This window comes from Anomalospiza imberbis, chromosome 3, assembly GCF_031753505.1.
Source record: "Anomalospiza imberbis isolate Cuckoo-Finch-1a 21T00152 chromosome 3, ASM3175350v1, whole genome shotgun sequence".
Taxonomy (NCBI): Eukaryota; Metazoa; Chordata; class Aves; order Passeriformes; family Viduidae; genus Anomalospiza; species Anomalospiza imberbis.
This window is the reverse complement of record NC_089683.1, coordinates 58503981-58520352: the sequence shown is the minus strand read 5'-3', so window position 1 is coordinate 58520352 and position 16372 is coordinate 58503981. Positions and strand designations below refer to the sequence as shown.

Below are 16372 nucleotides of genomic sequence, written 5' to 3'. Positions count from 1 at the left end.
CCACCTCCCTGGGCAGTCCATTCCAATGTCTAACCATGCTTTCTGTAAAGGAATTCCTCCTAATGCCCAACCTAAAACATCCCCTGGCAGAGCTAAAGACTGTGTCCTCTTGTCCTGTCACTTGTTAGCTGGAATAGGCTGACTCCCTGACTAGAGTCACTTCAGGGGGTGGGATAAAAATGGTTCACAAATTAAACATCTCATATGTATATTTTGTATATTATCTATATCTTTATAGATAATACTTTGCCCAATTTGCCTATCAGAGATCTCAAAATGTACTGATAATTATATATTAACATAAATAAAAGTTTGCAAGTAATATTTCACAACTATTTCAGTTCTGTCACTTGCTCTTGCACGTTATTATAAAGTGCCAGAAACACCCAAATACCTTTGATCACTATCCACTCAGTAAAGTCCTATTTCCCCTTGCTGGTTCCTTCTTGTTACTAGGCTCAACTCACTGCTTGTAGTACTTTTTTTTTGTTATTATTACATACCTATGGAGTTTTTCTGCATTACTGTAATGTTCCAGAAACATGTAAAACTAACTTAAGTGCTCTCAGCAGCTCAAATAAATTACCAAAGAGGTTTTCTAAATTCCTTTCAGAAGGGTACTGCTCAGCTCTATCCTCCTCCCTTTGCAGTAATCATTAAAAGGTATTACTGAAAAGTTAAAAATTCATCCCTGCTGTTCATTGGCCTCAAAGAGGCCAATTTCAAGCTTGATTAATGGGCCCAAATGAAAGCTTCATTACAAGCAAAATTTTAGTCTTACCCACTGCTACTACTATAAGAAGCAGTAAAAGCATTTCCATCTTTTGTTTTTCTCTTAGGATGAGGTATATTTGCATCCAAATATAATAAATGCATTTCATGCGATGAAAGACAGCAGTCATCTGAAGGCAATTAGAGAGATACATCACTTACTCTAAACATTTCTTAACATGCTTTCTGGTTGACTTCATCCTTTGTCTGTGTAGACAAATTAAGGAATTTGGAACTCCCCTGACACTTTCTCTCACTGCTTTTCCAAAATGATTAACAAGGAGCTGCTGTGTTTATTCCCTAAACAATAAAAAGGGACAAAATTAAGTGCTTATGGAGGGACTTGTGCAAACAATTCATTCTACTGTTTTTACTTTATCAGTGCTAAGTAGAGTTAAATAACTTCTGTAACAGAACTACTTAAATGGTAAATTTAAAAAACAGACCATCATGCAATGCCAACAGCTGCAATTTTCCTACAATGCCTACTATACTTTACCACAGTCAACAAAATTAAAATATTTAAGAAATACTTGAGTATATTGGTATATATACATTTAAAAACTGATTAGTGCGGCAGTTTGATTTAGCAGTTGTAACTTACATTTTATAAACATGTAATTTCTAGCATGTTTTTGAGTCCCAAAATCAACACTCACAAACTATTTGACTTCTGCTTGGTTAAAATGTGGAGCAGGTTGCTGTCAACTCTGTCACTAAGCAGTGCTAGCAAAAAGTTTGTAATTGAGTCATAACAGTTGATTTAATATAATGGCAGGGTTTTTTTTTTCCACTACAAACTACCAAATTTCCGTATTTTTTGTCTCAGAACAATATAGCTTCATTAAAAAATTGATGTTCAACCAAATAAATTGTTCATAGAAATAAATTGTTTATCCTTTGGAACACAAAATTGTTACAAGGTTCCTATTATATGTTTAGTACCAGGGTTTGATCCTTCTAAGCAATATCCTCTAGTGTCTCCCTTAAATTCACATCAAAGCCAGCAAACCACTTTCAAAGGAGGAAGAGATGCAAAGAAGAAATTCTTAGATAACTATAAATTCCTGCTCTGTGAAAGCTACTCCCTTTTGCAGCACTTACTAAGAAAAATCTTTCTGGCCTTGAACTTGTACAGATAAGCTATAATGATCAGCTGAAGTTCATGGGGCTTCAATCGCACCACGCACGGACCACCGGGTACAGCTCTGCACCTGCAGGAGTTCTGTTTGGGGGTTGGGGTTTTTTGTTTGGTTTGGGGTTTTGGTTGGTTGGTTTTTATTTTGTTTGGTTGGGGGTGGTTTTTTTTTGTTTTGTTTTTTTCCTGGGGGCTTGGGGGGAGGTGTTTAAAGGCGAGATTAAGTTGAATGTTGCAAAGATGACTTGGAAAGGGGGTTTATAGCCAGCCCCTGTCAGCCGCTACAGCAACACCGACAGAAAGGGGCGTAGGAAGGGGGGTATATTTCCAAAGTCCGGGCTGTATTCCCTAATAGGGGAACCGCCACAAAAACCCCAAGCCCTAACCAAACCAGCCCCCTCGGCCCTTTCTGCCTTGCCCCGTCCCTCGGTTACCGCGGTTCCGCCGCGCCGCTGCCCCCGCCAGCCCCGGAGCCGCTCATGGCCACAGCCGTGCCCCTGGCAACGCGTCCCGGGGGAAGGACGAAGGGGGGCCCTGGCTAGGGAAGCGGGGACCGGGCTCGCTGGCTGCAAGTGAGCAGTCTTCGCAAGGGGAAGACTCACAGAAACGCCGGGGTTTGTTGGTTTTGTTTATTTTCACTTCAAATAAACATTAACCTGATAACATTTGCTCACGTTTTCCCTCAAAAAAAAAAAGTCAAAAGAGGCGAGCGGAGCAGATGGCACCTGAGCAGCGGCTCCTGTTACCCAAACAGGGTTTCCTTCTCCCCCCAGAACCTGCCACAGGAGCACCCCCGCAAAAGCAGCCCTCCTTGATGGCTGCCGAACTGCCTCCAGCGGAAAGAGCGCCTCCTCCTCTTCCTCCTCACCTTTCATCCAAATAAAGTGGATAAACACGGGAAGAGAGAAACTGAAGGTTGCAGTAAAAGACAGTTAGACCTGTGGGTGTATGGCAGCTGCACATCATTTTCTCTGAAGACCCAGTGAGCTTTAATCAGCCTCTGGGGACAGGGCCATCACGCACCATTTCTGTACTCAAAAGTCAAAAAGTACTTTACCTTTCTCAGGAATGCTGACCTAATCACGTTTTCCAGAGAAGAAAATGAAAAAGCTAGGGATAGTACTAATTTTTTTCTGTCCTTGTCCCTGTGTGCCCGCTACCGTTTCACTGCTGTTGCCGAGGACACAGAAGCCCCAAACAGAGGGGGGATTTTGCCGGCGTGGATCATGCAGCTCCAGGGTAACCTCATTCTGCAATCCCAATCTATTAAGTATTTTTGACAGGTTAAATTTTTTAGTGGGCAGTCTTACATAAACCCAGAGGAAATCTGGCACGTTTTACTATCCACTGCAAATTTGAACAAAAATATCATCCTGGATTTGTCCAGCATTCGACTACAGCCTAATCCATCCTACTACTGGAGCGGCATGCAGATGCAGGAGTAAATGCTTGTGAAACTTTGCGCTGGCTTTCCTAAGCACACTTCCCCATCGCTAGTCCTGCAGTGCCACGGCTGGTTCGGGAGTTGCACTTTAGCTGCTTCTACACCCTTGGTGATGGGGAGGGAGTGCTTATACAGCTGTGTCTTACTGCAGATCTATGAAGTTATTTGCTCTTAAAAAAACTCACTTTATTCTGGTGAACTGTAACAAGAGTAACAACAAAAGAGACCAAAAAAAAAAAAAGGATGAAGAAAAGTAGAAATGTCATGTAGCGCTCTGAAAAAGAACAGGTGCAATACCCACTCTTCAAGCCATTTGACTGAGAAAAAAAACTAACTTATTACAAAATGCTCACACTTTTAAAATGCTTTACCCTTGTTTGCTAGTATTTAAAAGTAGAGTTCTCAGAAGAATTTCGTGTTTCTTTTTCCTTAACAGGGACAGGAAATAAATTAGGAAGGGTTAATTTGGGAGTTTTAATTCCAAATAATTTTGAGGAGTCATTTTCATTAATCAAATTCTTCATGTTGTATTTCATAAAATACATGGAAAGGATGTTCTCAGCCTTTCTGAGCAAAGAATGATGCAAATATCTTGAATGTAGGGACCTAATAAAGCCACACTAATTTTTGAATAAAAAAATAATTTTAAAATTAATACAAACTTTCCCTTCCATGAAAATGCTCGGTGTTGAGAAAAGATGCTCAAATTGATCGGTGTTATGAAACCCCAATTCCAGCGCCCAGTACATTCAAAAATGTACCAGCTGATATTCTGCAGGTGTCTAAATGAGAATGGATATGTAAAAATAATTTCAAAGCCAGAAGTCATGTGATGATGTCTCTGTGATAAGCACATGAGGTGGGGTCAGCAATCTTCTGAAGGGAATAACCTGGTTTTACAACCCTGGACTTCCCCCCTGGACAAAGGGGATGGTGAAAATGCAATATGCATATAGAGGAACCAATAAAGCTTGGGAAAGAAGTGGGAATCTGTGTAAGGGAAAGCTGCTGGTGCTGATACATTGGGTCATTTTCAGTTTGAGGAACTTAAACCAGACACAAAGTCCTTGAAAGTCCCAACTCAACCCATGCAGTTATTTTGCAAATCCTCTGTTTGTGGATCTTAGGTTTCTACACATGTATGAAAACTCCCGGATTTGTCCCAAGCAAGTATTTCCTGCTAATGCTTCCATCACACTCCAGCAAAACAGCAGCAAAACTTCCAAGGGCCAGTCTAGCATCATGGATGCAGTGAAAGCTGTGCATCCAATACATGGCAAAAGCACTCAAGTGTAGCTCTAATTCAGGATTACCAAAAACAAGAATACAACCAGCTATGGAAAAATGGGAATGCTATTTGTTCACATAAAGAAACTCAAGCCCTCACTGCAAGTTGAAGGCCCTTCTCAGTCTGGAGGAATTTACCTGTCTCCTAATTCCCTAACCTGATCCCAGGGGCACACATGCTCCTTGAGCAGAAATAGGGCCCACGCAGATAACACAAGAGTCACTGGACAGAAGGAAAAGTAGGTAGCAAGGCCCTTCAGCTAGCTTGAGGGAACACTCCTGGACCTAACCCTTTTTCCTGAATGGTTCTGCCTTTTACCCAGATCCTAGACTAAAATTAAAAATTATGTGTGTACACATACCATCTAGGACCAGAACTCAGTGCACATCCTGACCTATGACAATTAATGGTATGTTTTTAGGAAGTGGGAGATAAGAGATGAAACCTATTCCAAATGCAAGTCCATGATATGCATCATCAGGCCTTTCATCAATTAGAGTCACTTGGAAGGCATCAGTCTTACCATGGTACTGTGAGACTAATCAATTAGTTAACATTAAGAAAGTAAATAAAAAAGCCCATAGTATATATCTTGATGTATCTTATCTCAGCTTTTAATCTGTTACTTCATTAGACTTGGAAGAAGTAAGAAGAATCCCAGGAAAAATAAATTTCTACAAGTATGAAAATTTTTCTTCACAGGGAGTTTGAAAGGTTGTGATTATGTCACTTACTGAAAAGTAATACAAGAGAAGCAACACACAAGTACTAGAAATGTTTATTCACTCTAAGTTACCATAAGAGGACATTTTATATTTCTTTCAAAGTGGAAGCAAAGCCAGATGAGTTAAACTTCAAAAAAGCATTGTAAATAAAAACCCTTCTCAGAACATGCCTGCAGAATTCACAACTGCAAACCTGAGGCAGAATGTGGAATAATCCATAAACTAATTCTTAATTAATGTAAAAATACATGTAAATGGACTTTTTATTTGCAGGCTGTTAGAAACAGAAGTATATCAGCAAGAATAAAAATGTATAGAAGTTTTCAAAACCTTTAAAAAAAAAACAAAAAACAAAAAAGAAAACAGAAGCAAACAAGAAAACAAACAGTCCATGTTAGAGGATGTTTTCCCTCACATGTGTTCTGCCATTAGCATATGAAAAAGAAAGAAAAGGACCACTTTAACCAGCACATTCTCAGTTTTATTTTAAAATCCTTAGATAAGTGTTAGGTGAATTTCAACTTACATTTTGGTTTAAATAAAAATAATTACAAGTCTTTGATCTGTAATTTTGGGTAAACAGAAAGCTGGTAAGCAAACAAACTTAAGTGAAAAAAACCCAACAGTTCAGTACAAGATTCCATTTTGGAATTTTTACTTTAGACACAATTAAGGGTTTCTTTTTAGATTAAAACCATTTCATAGAGTAATTTTCATGCAACAGAGTAAACTTTTTCCTATGCTGTTTGACAGCACAGGAGATAAATGTTCACAAGTTGTTAACCGTGAATGCAAATAACACTATGAACTTTAAAGAAACTGTTTCAACAACAACAGTCAGGGTTTATGGGACATCAGCAAGGTGTGTAAACCAAAGTGTTTTGGAAATATTTTAGTTACAGTAACAACAAAATATTTTCATTTTTGCTGACAACACATGGAGCACCTATCACGTCTAGAAGTGATTCTGGAAATTACATAATCAGCTGCACCAACCTTAGTAATTAAGTACCAGATACATTTAAGAGATACTCAATTATTTTTAAGGTTTTGAAATTTTAACAGGAGTACAAGTAGCATAAAAATTAGAAAATTCCTTATTATTGCCCTGTCTTGTTACAGAAGAACATTTTATGATACCCATCTCTTGCACCTGTATCTTTCAAAACCTCATTGAATAAATATGCTTTATAGGTTTATGCATAAAATCCATTTCAAAGAAAAAAAAATTCAGGAACTAAGACCTGAATTATTTTAAGTTGTCTTCTCTAGCCACTGAAATAGTATAACAATGTCTGATTTGCACAAAATTATATAATTTATTTCAATATTCTTACAAGCTTCTAGTCATACAATCAACTTATTTTCCACATCAAATGATTTATTTTAAGAAACCTTATATACATAAGAAATTATTGTAGATATCTTACAGGATAACTTATCAAGTATTCAGACAGATGTGTGTACTGCCTTTCACTGTGCCTGTGACATTACTTTCCTTCTATTTCATCAACAATCAAAGTCATGATCAAAAACTGACTTACAAATACAGTTGTTCAAAAGGTAGAAGACAAAAAAAAAGTAAAAAACATTTTTTTGTTGTGGTTCTCAGAATTACTGAAATCGCCTTTGGCTTTTGCCATAAATATTCAAATGGCATATGAAATGAAAATCTCAAAAATTTGGATGTACAAATCAATAGCTCCGGAGTTATACTGCAGAAGCATTTTGGGCAATCAGTTGTAACAGATGTATAGAAGGAACTTCCTTAAATACTCAAGGAAAAAAAATGCTATATTACAGCACATGCTAGTGTTCTAACACACGCTTCAGGTTATGTTTTTAAATTCCACCTAAATGCAATAAGTTCATGCTGGCATTTCAGGAAGCTGTGTTACAAAAAGTAATTAACACTGAATAGCTACAAAAGTGTTTCCTATTTTTAAGTAAACTGTAGCAAACCCGTCAGAAGAGCACTGTGCCTCACTGGAATATGTCTTCACAACTTTGTTGTGTCATGGGAGACTGTAACACTGCTGTAACAGCAACACTGATGTTACTTTCTCTTTTTTTCATACAATCAATCAAAATTTTACAAAAATATAGCCAACCCACACACATAAAAGTATGCTGCATATTCAGTTCTGCCTAGAGATAGCACTTTGCAATTACAGCTACAGAAGACAAGCATTTGGAAGATATGGCTGTGCATTCCTTACACAGCCACATAGTCACACTGTGTGTTACCACATAAACTTCTCTTTGTGAGGGGCAAAAGATGGAAACTGCACTTTTAATCAACTGGAGAACAAAGCAATTTTTTTTCAGCATGACATCATGTCATACATTAGCATTCACATGCTAAGCTAAGAATTACATGTCTTGTAGTAATCTTCAGAATTCAGTAATACTGAGCAAATGCCACTGCATCTCCTAATTGATTTCATATTTTGTAGCACTGTATTTATCATTACTTCATATTATTAATTTTCCCCAATCTCCATTGTGAATTCCCAGAAATAACAGCCTGAAAGCAACCTGGGCACAGGGACACAGTAACCACCAGTAAAAAACTAAATCAAGTTTCTCAGCATGTGTAAGGATTGCATAAGAGGCAAATCTATTTGTCAAGGGTGGTCTCAACAGTGACTTTCTCTTCTTGTCCATTATACACTTTTAAACCTCTCCAGCAAATTAAGTCAGCACCTTACAATCTGAGCCGAGGCAAAGCAGATTTCGTCCCCAATTGATTTTGTCTCTCTGAGCAAGTATGATGTTCTCATTCCACATATTCCACAACTTCCATCTCTCTGTTCTTGACCCAAAGCTGTTTCTTCAAAATGCACTTGAAACAAGTTAACAACCTTTTCAAAGATGACCCACTGAGGCTCCAGTGCACAAACTCATCCCGTCTTTTACATATTTGATCAAAGCACTAAAGCTGGAGTGCTGTTGAGCTCTCTCCAGTCAGAAACCTTCAGCAGTCGGACCTTCAGACTTCGTGACTAGATTTTTAATTTCTGCAGTTCAATCAGGTGCCTAAGGATGAGGATTAATTCACACTGTAGGAGTACTAAGCCAAAGATTCAAAGGGGATAAGAGCAGTAAACCCAAGTCTTAAAATTTTAACTCTCCCTACAACTGCCTCATGAAATTCCTTGCATCTTTGTTTTTGAATACTTGACCTTGGAACCTTAAAATACCCTTTCAGATTTAAGAAGAAGAAAATAAACCCAAATAATCAAAGTCATCAGCATTTGGAACATATTTATCCACTGTCTAGATCTTTGTTGTATGAACAAAACGAGCAGCAGCTTTTGAGACCAGAGTAGAAGAGCAGAAATGGGCACCTAACAACTCCAGTTAACAGAAACCTGTATGGCATATGCTTCTCTACCCTGTACTTCTCACTGCAAATGGGGCTGTATATCCTCCCTAGAAATTAAGGCATCCTTCTTAAAAAACAACCAACCAAACAAAAACCCTCAAACAAATACATTTGAAACATAAAGAGAATTACAACAGAAGGAAACAGGTGTGCTCGAATCTCATACATACACTGCTGACAGGCCACTTGCAGATCAAGTCTGCATAAAAACTAAAGTCCAGTTAATGCAGCTGCTTGGGTTTCATTAATTTTTTGTTTGGGGAGGCTTTTCTGTGTGCTTCTTTTTCTGGTAGAGTTTCTAAATAAACAGTATCTTCAATATTCTTAAAATGCGATTGTCCTTTCTCCCACTACTCTTCCTACCAGATGGGGCAACTCTCCCACAGGCAAACTGGCTAGTAACATTCACTTGTGCTTTAAAAGTGAAATTCAATTTTCAATTCTACATGAATGTTTACAAGCTGCCACCCAATAACTTATCCCTTAATGTAATGCCAACTACCCTCAAAACATCAAAATAATCTGTCCATAATTAACTTCTGAATTCTCTAAAACACAAACTTTCATGCAATGCATGAAATGACAGGGAGCACAAATTATTCCGAAATAAGTAAATTTATGCTAATGTGGCATTGGGGAAATTGTTTCTGAAGCTAATTTTTCACTTGTAAAGCTTTCACTCATTAAACTCATACTCACTGATGAAGAAAAAATACTATGGACAACTAAATATTCATCTTAAATATCTGATGACATTGGACAACAGGAAAACAAAATGTATTGAAATTCAGATTGATTTATGTATACAAAGACAGTTTATAAATATTTACACAACATGAAAGTCTTCTGCAGGACAAAAACAACAAATCACTTGGGAGGAAAAAGCGCAAACAAAAAAGAATCTTTACTGAAGCCTAGCATGGAACAGAGAAAAAAATTCAAGTCAGACTTAATGTCTCTTTCAGAATATTACAAATCATTTAACTAGAGACCAGCATCAAACTGAACTACCCCGTATTTTCCACTTACCATCCACTCAGGTTCAGAAGCCTGAATTTGCTCACCTTGTCCAGGTTTCAGGCCAACCTGAGTGTCAGATTTCAGCGTTCTCAAACTACAGAGAGGCGCAGGATGAAACTTATTCAAGGCTTGATGAAACAGGACACTGTATTCCCATTTTCTATCTCCTGTTAATTTTCTATAGTTTAGATCACCTTTAAAGAGAAGCAAGTTTGACTTCTGTAACTCAGCATACAAGTCAGGAGCAACTTCACTCATACTGGAAAAATCATGTGGTAAAGTCCAAAACATGTGGTCATGGAAAACCCAAACTCCCTTTTTCAAATTGCCCTCCCAGTTTATTCCACATCTAGACATCCACATATGATTAGCTGACCCCAGTTGTTTAATAGTCCAGTTAAAATCATGCTTTGTGGTATCTGATACATACCATGGAATACTTTTTCCATGAAAATAAACTTCATCAGCTAGCTTTGACGACAACAAGAAATCAGCCAACACAAGATCACTTACAAGTTCAAATCCAGCATTATCCAGGATTATGTCAACTCTAACATTACTTCTTTCTGTTCTATTTTTTTTGGCATTTTCAAGTAGTGACCAAACTTTTTCCATATCATTCACTAAGATGTAAGGTACCATGTTTTCCAGGGATTGCAAAGGACTAGATTTCTGAGAGCTGTCTTCACCAGCTGAAAAAGAAAGGTCACACTTATTGCCCCATAATGACACCTAGAGGGAAAAAAAAAGAAAAAAAAAGAAAAAAAAATAAAAAAAGAAAAAAAAACAAACAAAAAAAAAAAAAAAGAAAAAAAAAGAAACCATTTACTAAGTCTCACTGTAGTTACATTCTCAACTTCACATACACTGAAGATTTTGTTCCCTGGTTTTTGTTTTAGGTAATAAAGGCTCTAACTCCACATATTCTTCTAAGCTTTAATAAAACTCAACTCCTTGTCCAGGTATCTCAACACAGACAAGATTTTGTGGAAGAAACCAAACAAAGCTCTGCATTTACACAGGCATCAGAAGTGACAAAGATGGGAGATTTAGATCAACATAAACACATTGCTCACAAAGCTCAAAACAGAAATATTCTCCATACTACAATTCCAAAAAATATCAGTGGTAACACAGAAAAAGGAATAATAAAAGCAGACTTATTTTTTTATTATGTGCAGCCAAATAAGTATTTTAGATATATGTATTTTTAGTACTCACTAATGAGCTCTTTATGAAGATTCATCAAATACCTGACATACATGTTGCCAGCCAATGGACTTATTTGTAATCCTACAATACTTTGGGGTTTCTACCCAAAGGCATTACATTCCAAGAATAATGCTGTTAAAAAGCTTTTAAACCACTTCTGACCCAGACTGACTTCTAATTTTTTTCTCCAAAGAAGTCTAAAAATATTTAAAGTGCCAACTAAAATTAACTGTTTTAAGAAATTATAGGTAAATACCAAAAAGGTAATCTGGAATTTGACGTAAAATGTTTTGAGAGATACTGGTTTTGACGGAAAAATTGCTGGGTTTTCATACACACGACAAAGACCAGCCATTAATAAAAAAGTGTCACATTTAAAACAAGTACCCAAAATATATTTTCAGAATAGCAGCAATACAGTAGGGCTATCAGGACTTCATCACACTTTAACAAACCAAATATCTATATTTTAATTTCCGTATGAAGTTCTGATTATTTATAACCTCAAATTCCTGTTTGTTTCATAGGAATGATATTTTCAATTCTTGCGTTAAGTACTACCAGTTTACCTGCAATAGCTTAAAAAGTTCCTCCTGAAGTTGCTTTTCATCTAGATCCTTGATGTTCTTAAGAAGTTCCTGAAAGTAAGTGCATAAGGCAATAACAGCTTCTTGGGATTCAAAGAAATTTTGAGCCTTTCCTTCCTTAAATACATCAAAGTTGTCAATAGGTGGGCTAAAAAGAGAAGAACAAATATGTTGACATACTTCCCACATTCTTCATTACAGCACACGAAAAGGAAGTTCAAAGGTCAGCTTCTTTAGACTGTACTACAGGCCTTAGATTTTCCACTTCTAATTTGTCATACTAGATTTTCACGTATCTCCATAACAGCTTAATATTGCATCTTGCTAAAACAGACACTATGCAAGGCATCTTTATATAGCAATATATTCTGAAAGTGAACAAGCATTCAATCACAACAACTCTGGGAACTGCACAGACAATGAACATTTTGAACTCTGATCTTCAGATAAGAGTATTAAAGCTGTAACATACAAGTGAACTAAAGTCAAGAAAAGCTGGCCTGATTTTAAATGTGTTTGTGTGTGTTGGAGGGTACTTCCCATACCAAATTCACTTCCAGTTAGGAAGTTATTCCTATGGAAGTCTTTACTAGGATTTTGGAAAATTACCATGACAAGTGAAAATGTTGTAATATATAAAAATTATAGGTCAATCTATTATGAGACATATTTGCATGACAACCTTTCAACAAATGATTGAACTTCCATCCAAGCATATGCTTAAGAGCAATAATGGAGATCAAGAAACTTAAAAATGAAAAGTATCTGCTCAGCTTTTTAAGAGCAATCCAGGGCATCAAACTCGTATTTGAAGCTTTTGGTTCAAGAGTTCAAATTACACAACATACCAGTGGAAACTGAGTCCCATTACTGTGTTTGTATCTCAACACTAAGGGTAAATCCGTACTCGGGGAGCTTTCCAATTTTTTTGGCAGCAACAAGATCTTAAACTGTTCATTCCTACCCCATGACGTTGTACTGGCACATCTCTATGGTACCAGCACAACAAGTTTTTCCTGTCCAGTTATTTTTAACCAGTATCAGCTCCCAAAGTTTGATGCAATACATGGTCTGCAAGCAGTGCTGTAACTGAAGCTGGTGTAGAATGAACAACAGGGGCTGCTTAAGATGGGTCTACTGCTGTAAGAAACAGTTCTCAAATGGGAACTTCAGATTGCAAGCAGCAAAACAAGTTAGAATTCCCAACAGATTTGTGGCTCTCATATTCTGTATTTAACACTTAAGAGAAAATTCGAGACCAACAAACCCTGTAGGAATGCTACATGGTTTTCATATCTCAATTGACATTAGTCTGCAAAATCAAGCTTAAGAGTTTTCATGTAGACCAACTCACCAAAACTGAAGCATAAAAAATTAATAAGCTTCAAATTCTGCTAAATATAAGAAGTAAAGGTATTCATTTTAAATCTGATGTGCAAGCTGAGGAAAAAGCAATATGGTAAAAGCTTAAGATCTTCCTTTATCTTACTCCTCAGCTGTCTTTCTTTTTCCCAAAATAAAAATGGGAAAGAGCAATGCTTTGCAAAGTAACATACCAAGCCAGTAAATACTTACTTCTGTGCTAATGCTGCATGAATTCTTCGATACATGTAACACTCTACGTACAGCCAAGGGGACTGAAACCAACTTGGTTCTCCATTTCCATTTGGTAAATTTCGTTGGTAGTCCAGGTATTGGTTCCACAGCGCAGCATCAGGCAACTCATCTTCCAAAGGGGTCACTGGCTTATCTGTTTGCAGTTCATTCCGCAGTTTGGAGAGGAAAGATATAGCTCTCTTCTCTGCTTCAACACCCTTCTGAAAAAAGTGGAGAACAAAAGTTCCTACTCTGTACCATTATTCCTGTAGAGACACAGATCAACTGTTCATGGAATGTGCAAAGTTTTAATTGCCATGCGAGTCCCCGACAAATGACAGCTTGATTCAACAAAATATATTTTGGTGAATAAAGCACATTACAGATCCAAGATCTAAAATGAATTTCATATGGGACTTCTTTTTAGATTGGACTTTTTGCTTATTAGAGGTGAAGAGAGTGTTGAAACACAGTCTTGTTCAGAAGGTGTTACTGTCTATCAAACACTGCATCAACACAAAAACCAAAGTAAGTGACGCAGTTCCATATGTGACAGATCAGAAGGAAAAGGTTGGACAGAAAGGTGTGTTACAGAACTAATCAAAAATAGCTACTAGAAAGAAATTATTGTAAAAAAATATCAGAGAAAAGGACTGAGACAAGCTTCACCAGTAAAAACAAGGCAGAAAAAGGGTCTCAAAGGCTAGAGGGAAATAAACATCAGGGAAAATAGGGACCTTACTCTTACCTCACCATGTTCTTCAAAAAATTCATTTTTATGTCGATGCAAAGTATCAATAACTCTTGTGAGGATCTGGGGAAGTCTGTCTTTAATGGTAAAATATGCAAAGGATCTAAAAAAAAGAGGATCAATATTTTATTACTGTCAGCAAAGGATGAAATGGCTTCAGTTTTTAAAACCAAATGCAAGGTCTTTGTGCTACTTTGGGCTGGGGTAGAGTTAATTTTCTTCACAGTAGCTGGTATGGGGGGTTGTGTTTTAGATTTGTGCTGAAGACAATGTCGACAACACAGGGAAGTTTTCCTTATTGCTGAGCAGGGATTGCACAGAGTCAAGGCCTTTTCTGCCTCACCCCACCCCACCAGCGAGGAGGCTGAGGGTGCACAGAGTGTTGGGAAGGGACACAGCCAGGACAGCTGACCCTAACTGACCCAGAGGCTATTCCAGACCATATGGTGTCATGCTCAGCGGTGGAAACCAGGAGGAAAAGCTGGACAGGGAGCCACTGCCTAGGCATCAGCAAGTTCATGGTGAGCAATTGCTTGCATTTATCATACTTGGTTTTCTTGGGTTGTGTTTCTCTTTGCTCTTTTCATTACGATTTATTCTCATTCCAATTATTAAACTGCTCTCAATCCACAAGTTTCCTCATTTTTACCTTTCTCATTCACTTCTCCCCATCCCGCTGAGCTATATGGTGCTTTGCTGCCAGCTGGGGTTATAACACAACAGTATTAAAAGTAGCTTGATATGTAAAAAGGAAAAAATTTCAAACTGGTCAGATTCTTCTGCCTACTTTTGCAGAAGATTATAAACAGCAACCTTTTCAAGGAAGAAAAAGCTAAATGACTGGCCCTGACAAAACAGCGAAAAATCGCAGATTTTTCTAAGCTAAAACGCGACCTCTATTGCTAAGACACCCAGATGCCAAACCTGGTACATGTAAAACTAAACGCACAGATATCGCCTCAAATTTTATCACGTATCTCATCAACAAGAACCGCACTCTCCATTATATACTTGATTCACACTTGCTCCAAACGCTGTTGATGTACGAGGACAACGAGCAGAACGCGGCCAGCGGCACAGAGAGCGCACACCGGCCTGGAGCACGATTTTTATTGTGAGGTTTCTACCCGGCGGCTCGGAGGCCCGGAGCCAAGCAGCCGCGCACGGAGCACGGCACCGCCGCTGACATCGCCTCACGGCCAGGCCAGGCCGGGCCGGGCCGGTGACTGCGGCGGCGGCGGCGGCGGCGGCGGCAGCGCCGCGTCCGCAGCGCCGCCTACGGGCCCCGCTGCTGTCGCCGCCCGCCCCCCCGGGCCAAGAGCCGCCCCCGGCCCCGCCCGGCGCCCGAAAACCTCCGCTCTCCGGCGGCGGGGCGCCGGTCGGCCCCTCAGCTCCCTCCCGCCCCCCGCTTCGCTGCCGGTAACGAGCGCGCCAGGCCGTGACGGACCCCTTAAACCTGCCCGACAGGGACACCGGGAGCGCCGGTACCGCCGCCATCTTGCTCCGCCCCCCACGAGGAGCCGCACCGCCCCCTCCCTGCCCCCTCCCGGAAGCGGGCCCGAGCGGCGGCCGGACGTTATTGGCGCGCGGGCCGCGCCCCGCCGCGCGGCGACGGACGGGCGGGGCGTGTCGGCCCGCGCGCCCTGGCGGGGCCCGGCGGGCGGTGGGCGGGGCCGCGGCTCGCGCGGCGGAGAGCGGCGCGCCCCCTCCCCCAGGTCAGTGCTGGCGCGCGGCGGCGGCGGGAACCGCCTCGCCCCTCCCGCCGCGGCGGCGGCGGCGGGCGTGCGCACGGGGCGGGGGAAGGGAGGGGAAGGAGGGCCGGGCCGGCGGCGCAGCGGGTGCCCTTGGCGGCCCTGCGCGCCGGCCGGAGCTGCGGCGCAGCCCGCGCTGCGGCGGGGGAGGGGTGCGCAGCCCCTCCTGGGACAATCCCGGGGCGGCGGGGCCTGCCGCAGCGCCCGCGGGAGGGGTGCGGGCGAGCCGAGGCGGCCTCGCCACCCGCCCTTCCCGCCGTCTCCGATCCTGCCGCGGCTGGGCGGGCCCCGCGACGTTCCTCGGGACGAGGGAACAGTTTCGGGGCGATCACGAGCCCTGCCTGCGGGTGTGACGGGTGATTCCCAGCCCCGTGCCTCCCCCCCCAGCCCAGGACGCCCCTGTGGCGGCCGGAGCGGGGCGGCTGCCGGGCGGCGCCTTCCACCCCCCGTGTTCAGGTGTCGCTGCGCGGGGGTGACGCAGCCCCGGTGGAGGCCGCGGACCGGGGCTGGGGGGGCCGGGCCCCCCGCGCGCTGGCGGCGCTGCCTTCCGCGCCCGCCAGGGGCGCCCGTGAGTCGCGCGGGGCGGGGGCGGCCCCGGCGCCTTCGCTCGGTCCCCGCGGGCGAGGCGGCCTCGCCTTCCCATTGGTCGGCTTGCTGCCCGCTGTGCCCGCCCCCTCCGGCACGCAGCCAATGGGAGCGGA

The 16372-nt window shown here is 41.2% G+C and overlaps 3 protein-coding genes across 5 annotated transcripts in view; 1 reads left to right on the top strand and 2 right to left on the bottom strand.

Annotated features, from left to right (window-relative positions):
- The window catches only part of CCDC170 (coiled-coil domain containing 170), a 34093-nt gene extending 31667 nt beyond the window's left edge, over positions 1 to 2426 (bottom strand). For both annotated transcript variants that reach the window (XM_068184598.1, XM_068184599.1), the window contains exon 1: positions 2344 to 2426. In XM_068184598.1, coding sequence (XP_068040699.1) covers positions 2344 to 2390 — 47 coding nt within the window. In that variant the 5' untranslated portion in view covers positions 2391 to 2426. The remainder of the gene's footprint in view (positions 1 to 2343) is intronic.
- A 2977-nt stretch (positions 2427 to 5403) lies between these two features.
- Positions 5404 to 15519, bottom strand: ARMT1 (acidic residue methyltransferase 1). Its single transcript, XM_068184605.1, has 5 exons — positions 15368 to 15519; positions 13918 to 14023; positions 13149 to 13390; positions 11556 to 11721; positions 5404 to 10506 (listed from the first exon to the last, which is right to left on the bottom strand). Exons 1-5 carry the CDS (start codon positions 15415 to 15417, stop codon positions 9739 to 9741), a joined length of 1332 nt encoding a protein of 443 aa, XP_068040706.1. The 5' UTR covers positions 15418 to 15519; the 3' UTR covers positions 5404 to 9738.
- RMND1 (required for meiotic nuclear division 1 homolog) overlaps positions 14357 to 16372 on the top strand; it is a 21994-nt gene continuing 19978 nt past the window's right edge. Inside the window, exon 1 of one of the 2 annotated variants that reach the window (XM_068184602.1) lies at positions 14357 to 14441. In XM_068184602.1, coding sequence (XP_068040703.1) covers positions 14372 to 14441 — 70 coding nt within the window. In that variant the 5' untranslated portion in view covers positions 14357 to 14371. Of the gene's footprint in view, positions 14442 to 15511; positions 15636 to 16372 lie in introns of those variants that run through there. The other variant, XM_068184603.1, reaches the window with a different exon arrangement.